This window comes from Eptatretus burgeri, chromosome 7, assembly GCF_056783735.1.
Source record: "Eptatretus burgeri isolate ZD-2024b chromosome 7, Ebu_testis_v1, whole genome shotgun sequence".
Lineage (NCBI taxonomy): Eukaryota > Metazoa > Chordata > Myxini > Myxiniformes > Myxinidae > Eptatretus > Eptatretus burgeri.
The window spans coordinates 89,679,769-89,689,320 of NC_140967.1; the positions used below are offsets into that span (position 1 = coordinate 89,679,769).

The window sequence follows — 9,552 nt, forward strand, 5'->3', positions numbered from 1 at the left end:
GGAAGGTGGGATTATAATCATAAATAAGAGGTTGGGGTGGGGGGGGGGCTTATGGGATACCACCATGATGCTATCTGATTGGTGGTGCATATTCAAACAGCACAAAGATTGGCCTTTTTTGGTCTTTTGCTTTTATAAACACTTGTGTTGCACCTTAGGCTCCCACCTTTCATCGTGCCTGTAACAATGCATTTGGACATTAACAGTAGTTCAACATGTGATTGCAGTGAACAGTTTGAATTGATATCCTTGTGCTCTTTGTGCACCAGACTCGTCACCCTCCTAGTGAGTCTGATTACATCATCACATTTTCTCATGGACCCGTTGGTGTCAGCTGTGAAGGGTGGGCACCCAGATTGCTTGGATGTCCTGTTGAAGAATGGATACAGGCCTAGACCATGCAGCAATAATTTCCCAAATGCATTGAAATATGCAGTACAACTCGGGTAGGTCATTATTTTGCCTGAAAAATTAATTTCCTGCAACATTTCTAATTTTAAGGAAATATATATATATATATATATATATATATATATATATATATATATATATATATATATATATATATCTCTTTCTCTCTCTCCCTCTCTCTCCCTCTCTCTCCCTCTCTCTCCCTCTCTCTCCCTCTCTCTCCCTCTCTCTCCCTCCCTCTCCCTCTCTCTCTCTCTCTCCCTCTCTCTCTCTCCTCTCTCCTCTCTCCTCTCTCCTCTCTCCTCTCTCCCTCTCCCTCTCCCTCTCCCTCTCCCTCTCCCTCTCCCTCTCCCTCTCCCTCTCCCTCTCCCTCTCCCTCTCCCTCTCCCTCTCCCTCTCCCTCTCCCTCTCCCTCTCCCTCTCCCTCTCCCTCTCCCTCTCTCTCTCTCTCTCTCTCTCTCTCTCTCTCTCTCTCTCTCTCTCTCTCTCTCTCTCTCTTCCTTATACACAACCACATCTTTTACAACTTTGCGTACGGGGTAACATTGGCTATGTGGCCGTGGCGTCACGTGGGCGTATGCGGGTGTAAATTATTCATGTAAATGTGTAGTGCCACCTAGTGGTGGTGGCAGAGGGTATTACAATTACCTTTATTTACCTGGGCAACGCTGAGGTTAAAGCACTCTTCGTACAGGTAAATTTGTCCTCCTTCCCTTCTCCCCCCTTTCCCCCTCCAAAAATAAATGGAGGGGCCTGTCAAAGCCTGTCATCCTATGTGAGATCTCCAGCAGGAAGGGACATCAGGACGAACGGGAGGCAAAAGGGGGGAGTTGGACATGAGGATGGGGAGGGGTTAAAGCACTCAATGAACAGGTAAATTTGTCCTTTCCTTTTCCTCCTCACCCATATTTTTTGGCAAATATGACGACTAATTGGTCCGTCAGCAAAGCGGCAGGTAGATTCTGCTCGTAGTTTTATAAATCTCATTTCTTTTCTTCTCATGATAGACAATGAGCCGACATTTAACTCTGCTGTAATAGAGTTCAGCAGGATATGTTGTTGAGCAGGGTCTAATTTATTTTGGATTACTTAAACAGGAAATAAACAAATGAAAAGTTTGAATTAGGTCACAGTGACCCTGTAATTCCTGTTATTTAACCAAATTTTACAGTACGTACTCATAATTTGTGATATCCTCTCAGCCGACTCACATTTTTGTTTCCTTCGCAGGCATTGCCGGTGTATCTCTGTCTTCATGGCCCACGGAGTGAGACTCACTGCCGACCACTTGAAGGTCGCTCTTCTTTTCTACCACCCAAGAACATTCCGTTTCTTGTTGTGCCACAATGCCCCTCTTCCACATTGCCAAGACTTTCCAAAACTTTGCAGCCATCTTGCCCAGCGGGAAACAAGATTGTATCCGGATCTTTCGGATCGAATACAGTGGTTCCTGCCTTTGCTGTGTGCTGGCTATGATCCCAAAGACTTGCTGCAAAACTCTCAGTGGTTCGTGAATCTATATGCTGCTGCTTATAACGAGTTATCTACAACTAACACATAATAATGTCAAAGTTGCCTTTTTGTAAATTCATTTTATCATGTAAATTGTAAAGAAAAAGGTAATTCGGTTTTCTCAAGGATTTGAAGAGTCACCAAGGAGGAAAGGTGCGTGCATGCCTGAAAAAGTTTTCTCCACAATATTAGCATCATAGACACATTGAAACAAAGTATTTGAGATAATGATTGCTTAAATAATTGCCAAAAAAACAAAGGGAAAATATGATCTCACCGTCAACCATGATCTTTCTTTGGCAAACCACGTATTTAATTTGCCTCCAGAGACAGTCACCAACTGGACATCCTGTGTCATGCAAAGTCATTCCTTGGCACACCTGAACTTTTATCTACCTACAAGGAAGGCCTTCATTCTCAGCTTGATGGAGTACTGCTCTCCCCTCAAAGCTGCCCCCTGCCTCGCCCTTTGCTCAGCTTCCCATTGTGGAAACCAAGACCTTCAACATCATTGGAATATCCTGTGATGAAGCTGTCTATGGGCCTATCACTTTCTCATCACAGACAGGTCGGGGTTCTCTCCATCTTCTACCGCCTCCTTTCTGGTCTTGCACCCTCTGTTCTTGCCGTGCTTTGTCCCTCCCCCTCCCCCCTTCCCGATTTATTCAGGGCTCACATGGTCCACCATCAACCCCCTTCTGGTGAAATTAACAAAATCCAAGATCACCGCTCACCTCCACTCATTTGTTCCTCTCCCCCCCCCACCCCCCACCCACACATGTGGAACCAACTTCCACATCCTCTGCAATCTCATTCTTCCCTCCAGGTCTTCAAGACAGCTGTTCACCACCATCTCAGATAGTCCCCGATCCGAACCATGATCTTTTCTACCTTCATTAACCAACCCCACCTCAATCCATCATCCTTCCAAATTTCCAGTTTTCCCTCCTGAGAGTTTCCTTCTGTATTTTAATCTTGTCCACCCCATGCATCCTGTCCTGCTCCTCGTTCCTCCCCACACCCATTATTTGTCCAAGTCTGCATCTATCTTGGCCTTCAACTCTGCTGTTGGTGTTTCGCCCCTCTCTCTACTATTCCTTTTGCGTGCGTCTCTACCATTGGTTTTGCGTCCTGTTTTTGTCTGTTATGTCCTGATGTTTTCAGTGTACTAGCTCTTCCATGAGCCTTGACTATGCCTACAAAAAAAAAAGTTTCCCTCTATTTTGTCCCTCAACCCTGCTGTTGGTGTATTCTTCCCTTTCCCCCTCTCTTTTCGTTATGTTGCGTCGTGATCCGTTCTGTGTTCTCGCTCTTCCACAAGCCTCGACATTTTATACAAAAACAAGTTCAAAAAAAGACTGCAGTCATCATTCTAAAATTTGGCAAGTATGTATGTATGTATGTATGGATGAACGTACGTACGTATGTGGGCTGAGCCAATCTGTGAACCTTGTAGAATCATAAATGGCTGGGCCAATCTCCACCAAATGTTGCATACCTGCTGGTGGTACCAGGGTACAAAATAATTCCCCGCAAGGATAGGGAGATGATTTGCAATTTACTTTACTGACCCCTACCGGAGGGAAGGAGTATTGCTTGCCATTCTCCCCCACCTCACTCCCTCCGCCACCTCTCCCTCTCTTGGAGGGAGCAGGTGTTTCTATTTGAAACAAAATTGGTTTGAAGTACTATTCCCCTTCAGGGAATTTGCTCTATGAGGGTCTCAATGCAAAACTTTACTTTCACAATGATAAATGAGTTGCAATTGGAGAATCAGGAAACTCTTATCGAACCTTTTTCATGATCTGCACAAAAAGATTTTGTTCCTCATGGTTTTGAGATAATGTGGAAATGTGGTCCTGTATCTTATTTTTCCAAAACTTAAAAAATATTTTTTATAGCAGCATGAATTCCGTCTTAAAAAATTACTCTTTATTGGATGTCCAAGTATAACAGAAACTAACCTGAAGATGACAGATTTGGGAAATGCATATATTTGTTATGTCCTATTATTTGCTGATCATAAAGGGTCTGTGCATGATGAGAACTTGAGTTGTGGGCCTTGCACAGTGAGGGTAAGAAAAGGATTGATGGCCCTGTTAAGTGTTCTCCGTAAAACTGAAGTCAGTTTATATTTGATATGTATTTTTTGTTTGTGTAGGGTGGAGTAATATGCCTGGTGTTGACTTAATGGTTAGGGTGGTGGGCTTGGGATCCTAGGATCTTGAGTTCAAATCCCACTTGACTCTGCCTGTCATCTTTCTGAGGTCGGCAAAATGAGTGCCAGCTTGCTGGTATCCTGTGTCGGAGTGGCAACCCGTCCAGGATTGTGCCCAATAGCCAAGGAGACTGCTGAGGCAGCAACAAAGCTCTGCACAGAGTGTGGTCCCAATGGATGGATGGATGGATGGTGGAGTAATGTACATTAATTAATTTTTGAGGGAATTTATCTTTTTTTGTCTTGCTAGCTGATGCTCATAACCAGACTCTGTAGCATAATGGTTAGAGCGTCCGCTCTGAGTCTGGGAGGTTCAAGCCCCGGCCTAGTCATACCAAAGACTTTAAAATGGTATGTGCTGCTACCTTGCTTGATGCTCAGCATTTAAAAGTAATAGGGAAGGCAATGGCAAACCACCCAGTACAACCCTTGCCAAGAAACTGCTTTGGCAGCACCAACTGTCTGTAAAGAGTATGATGTGTAACAACGTGTTTACTACTTTACTGCATATGCTGAAAATCAAGATGGTGGCAATGAGATAACAAAGGTGAAATAACAAATGATTATGAAATTTATGATCAATGAAAGCATCTATCCTGTTGGAAATTACAGACGATTGGTCAAACAGTATGGTGTGTCTTGCTTATGAAATGAATGTACAAAGTGAGATTCGAGACAAAAGTCAAGGTTAAATTTGACGCATCCTTATTTTAAGGAGGTCTGATCGTAGTTTGGCCAGAAAAAAGAATTCAGGTTATTGGTGATTTCAAGTTGAAATACCTGTCAAGTTCAGGCTTTAATAACACTGAAATGATTACATGGGTTCTGTTTCAAAAATAACAAGTTTATCACTATTAAGTACACACAAAGCCAACTTGATGTTCTCCACCACCACCACCCACTCCTAGGTTAAATAATGCTGAGCTGAAGGACCTTGTGCTCAGCTGGAAATTCAGTGACCGACGCACAGAACCACCAAACCGACTCCCACCTGGAACTGACCTCGATGTCGGTGGGTTACAAAGTGATGTTTCTGTCCGGCTGTCCCCTTCCCACCTCCACCCTGCATTCTGATGACATGTTTTGAGCAAACGTGTGTGAAGGCCGAAAGTTGATTAACAAGTGTGTTAAATTGCATAAAATATGTATTATTTTTCTTTATTTCAATTGAAATTTATATTTCAAAAAGAAACCATTTGTGCTGTATTGTATTCATTATTAGTGGCTAACCCCTGCTTTAGCGGGGAAAATGGCCTTTAAATGTGTGTGTGTGTGTGTGTGTGTGTGTGTGTGTGTGTGTGTGTGTGTGTGTGTGTGTGTGTGTGTGTGTGTGTGTGTATTCATTATTAGTACAATGAAGGTATAATCCTGTTTGTTTGTTTATTCATTCATTTGCTTGCTCTACTCTACTACTCTGCTTTTGCCACTGGTTCTCAGGTAAACAAAAGTGTTTCCATTTTTTTGATCATGGTGTTTGATCTTATTGAACATAGTGCAGGCACATGATGTTACCACCAACACCACCAGCTGCTTTCACATGTGTTATCGAGATTTGGTGATTATTGCTCGAGTAGTGTGAGCACATTCATTTGTAACTAGAACGGCACTCGGTAGAGCGCAGAGTTGTATCCCACTGATAGGCCGGATCTGCATCCGGACCTGAACCAGAATCGAATTGGCCTGTTCATGTCACATAACCAACTCATCCACCAAGTTTTGTCATGAATCGTCCATAACTTTTTCAGATATCGTGCAATATATCGTTTTTGGCCCTATCGCTGAATGCTGAAGAATCACTTTAAAAAAACAAATTCTAGTATCCGGATCCGGATTTTCACCAAAATCTAATCATTTCGTCATTGTCATACACCCAAACTCACCACCAAATTTCATCCGAATCCGCCGACAACTTTTTCAGATATCCTGTTCACAGACAGACAGGAGTGAAAACATTACCTCCGTTCACCTTTGGTCATAGAGGTATCAAAACGTTGAAATGTTAAATTCTGTAGAAACAGTGTATTTGTATAGCTTTCCATGCATTCGTTTCCAAAGGATGCATAATGGAAAGACAGGGGTGTGGCTTTGTTCATGTTAAATGAGTAAACTTCACAATCCTTAAAACCTCATGAGGTCGGGAGGAGAGAGAGAAGGAAGAGGAGGAGGAAGTGGAAGAGAGGTATGTACATCTCTTTTAATCATAATGTAGTTTATCGCCCACAATCACATTGTACAGATGGGTTTTCTCTTGGTTAGATTTAACCCAATTAACTTAAATTTTGCATTCCATGTAAATATGAAATTAAATGTTTTAAAATGAGTTTGTAGTGCCCCTTGAATCATGATCCATTTATTTCCTTGTCATTTTCATTTGCTGATCTACATGTATTTATTGTCACAGATAAATAAATATTTCCAATTCTTTAGAATCTTAATAGAAAAAAAATTACCAAGTTTATTTATTTATTTATTTTTCCTCTCTTCAGCCTCCCTGGCCCACCTCAGTCGGCTGGCAGTACGACGCGCAGTTGGATTGAGGTTGCGAGGATCGTGGGTTTGCCATTTACCTGTACCTCCACTCCTTCACTCACTCCTCCTTTTTCACACTGAGATAGAGAGCTACAGTGGTAGAATCGTCTCGGATTCTGATCTGTGGGAAAATGAGGACATCTCTGATAGTGACTCAGATGAAGATGATTAATGTTTTCTCTGTAATATTGGTGAAAATTTTGCTATGTTTGTTTAAAATGTAATAATTTAATATGTTGTAGTATCGAAATACATTTTCTCATGACGATGAATCTTGTATTATATGGGGGTGTATCTTTCAGTTGTTTTCAGACAAAACCGCCATTCCAATTGTGTGAGCTGCTCAAATGCTCAAACCCAATGGTGTCTATATTGATCCTCTCAAAGTGTTCATAAAAAAGAGGATATTAAAGTACAAACCCAAAAGGCTTGCAGCACGAAATGTTAATTCATTTCCACGTTCATATACCTTTTGTAGTTTAGCCTTGTTCGTTCCTCCTGGAAGAGGGAAGTGTGTGTGTGTGTGTGTGTGTGTGTGTGTGTGTGTGTGTGTGTGTGTGTGTGTGTGTGTGTGTGTGTGTGTGTGTGTGTGTGTGTGTGTGTGTGTGTGTGTGTGTGTGTGTGTGTGTATGTATATGTATATATATATATATATATATATATATATATATATATATATATATATATATATATCAATAGTCCTATTGCAGACCAACTTTAGTATTGCACTCCCAAGTGGCCCTAAACACAGTTCAACAAGGTTGTCGAATGTAGCCACAAGATTTTACATCTTATTTAACCACAACTTAATTTTGTCTCTGAAATGTGGATTATGTCAGTTATCTGCACCCGTTCCTGAGTGCTCGCACTGTCCGTCGCTTGAAGTATGCTGAAAGGCCTACAGGTTTGATGAGTGCACCCCACCGGCCATGCACATAGTTCGATAAAGTTGGCAAATTTAACCCTAACTTCCGGTTCCGCATCTGAGCATGTTGGACATCGTCTTGGGCTCACTCCTATTCCTAATCTTCATCAACGATTTTTTACTCTCTGGAAAATCTTTCTTTTATCTATTCGTTGATGATTCCACCCTCTGCCATAACATCCTTCATCCTTCAGATAGGCAGGCAGCATCCTCTTCTCTCTCTCTCTCTCTCTCTCTCTCTCTCTCTCTCTCTCTCTCTCTCTCTCTCTCTCTCTCTCTCTCTCTCTCTCACTCTCTCACTCTCTCACTCTCTCTCTCTCTCACTCTCTCTCACTCTCTCACTCTCTCACTCTCTCACTCTCTCACTCTCTCACTCTCTCACTCTCTCACTCTCTCACTCTCTCACACTCTCACACTCTCACACTCTCACACTCTCACACTCTCACACTCTCACACTCTCACACTCTCACACTCTCACACTCTCACACTCTCACACTCTCACACTCTCACACTCTCACACTCTCACACTCTCACACTCTCACACTCTCACACTCTCACACTCTCACACTCTCACACTCTCACACTCTCACACTCTCACACTCTCACACTCTCACACTCTCACACTCTCTCTCTTCAAGCCTTGATAGATTCATGAGCTGGTCAAACACTTCAAATGTATATTTCAATCCTGACAAATCTCACACTCTTACTCTGTCTCTCCGTGAAGACCATCTCTCATCTTCTTCTTCCAAATCCTCTTGTAGAAGTTCAGTCACTCAAACTTTTGGACCTCACTTTCCAGCCATGATCTTTCTTGGGAAACAACAGATCTAAGTTTTCTTCCAAAGCCAGTCTGGGCATCCTTTGTTGTGCAGTCTTTCCTTGACACACCTGAACTCTTATCCATCTACAATACCTTGATATGCAGGTTGATGGAGTACTGCTCTCTCCTCTGGGTGGGTGCCCCTGTCTCACACCTTGCTTGGCTTGATGCTGCAGAAATGAAAGCCGTTAAGATCACTGCAATCTCTGGTGATGAAGCTGACTCTCCAGTGCTATCACTTTCACATCGCAGAGAGGTCAGTAGTCTCTGTCCTCCACCACTTCCTTTCTGGTCTTGCACCCTCTGCCCTTTCCATGCCTTTGGAACTTCGATGCAGCTACATGTCATTTTTCTCCAGTTTTATGTTTGAATCCACCAGCCACAGAAGCAGTAATTAATTTGGTGAAGTTTGGATGCAAGGGAATATGTAGTTGCAGAATAACAATATTCCATGCATAGAGGTATGTGGCTGCATGGGTTATAGCTGCAGCAACAAAACAAACACAGGTGAACAATCAGTGAGAGATGGGGGTGATGATGATGATGATGATGATTGAGGTTCAAATGGTAGCCTGTACAACGATAACAAGAAAACGAGCAATCAGAGATTGCAGACCCTTGCCAGGACTTTTTTTGTGTGGTGTGTTGTTTGTGCAGTTTTGTGTCATGTCAGGTCAGATATGGGAACATGTGCCAGAACAGCGCCTCACTGCGTCCACTTTCCACCGGTACTCCAGGGGCCTCTGTCTGGTCATCCCCTAGGCAGATGCCAGGCCCAACCCCATCTCCTTGAGATGCCAGTCAACTTTCTGCAACCACGAGGAACGTGGTCGGCCCATTGGCCTCCTCCACTCACGAGACTCCCTCGCTGAGAGAATCTGGTGAGCAGGATCAGCGTCAGGAAAATGAGCCACATGTCCATACAGCCGCAACTGACGCTCACGGACTATGCAGGTAACAAATCTCATCCGAGTCTCTCAGCAACCGCTCGTTGGACACAAAATCCGACCAGCGATAGCCAAGGATTCTCCGAAGAGACCTGGTACCAAAGGAATTTAGTCTCCGCCTCAGATCCTTGGTCAGAGTCCAAGTCTCGCATCCATAGAGAAAGACTCGAAGCACCAAGGACCTGAA

At 43.1% G+C, this 9,552-nt stretch overlaps 1 protein-coding gene across 6 annotated transcripts in view; it reads left to right on the forward strand.

Annotated features, from left to right (window-relative positions):
* ASB3 (ankyrin repeat and SOCS box containing 3) overlaps window positions 1-7,112 on the forward strand; it is a 50,765-nt gene extending 43,653 nt beyond the window's left edge. For all 6 annotated transcript variants that reach the window (XM_085889504.1, XM_085889508.1, XM_085889505.1 and 3 more), the window contains 4 exons: window positions 270-446; window positions 1,642-1,917; window positions 5,050-5,153; window positions 6,628-7,112. In XM_085889504.1, coding sequence (XP_085745630.1) covers window positions 270-446; window positions 1,642-1,917; window positions 5,050-5,153; window positions 6,628-6,842 — 772 coding nt within the window. In that variant the 3' untranslated portion in view covers window positions 6,843-7,112. The remainder of the gene's footprint in view (window positions 1-269; window positions 447-1,641; window positions 1,918-5,049; window positions 5,154-6,627) is intronic.
* The last annotated feature ends 2,440 nt before the right edge of the window (window positions 7,113-9,552 follow it).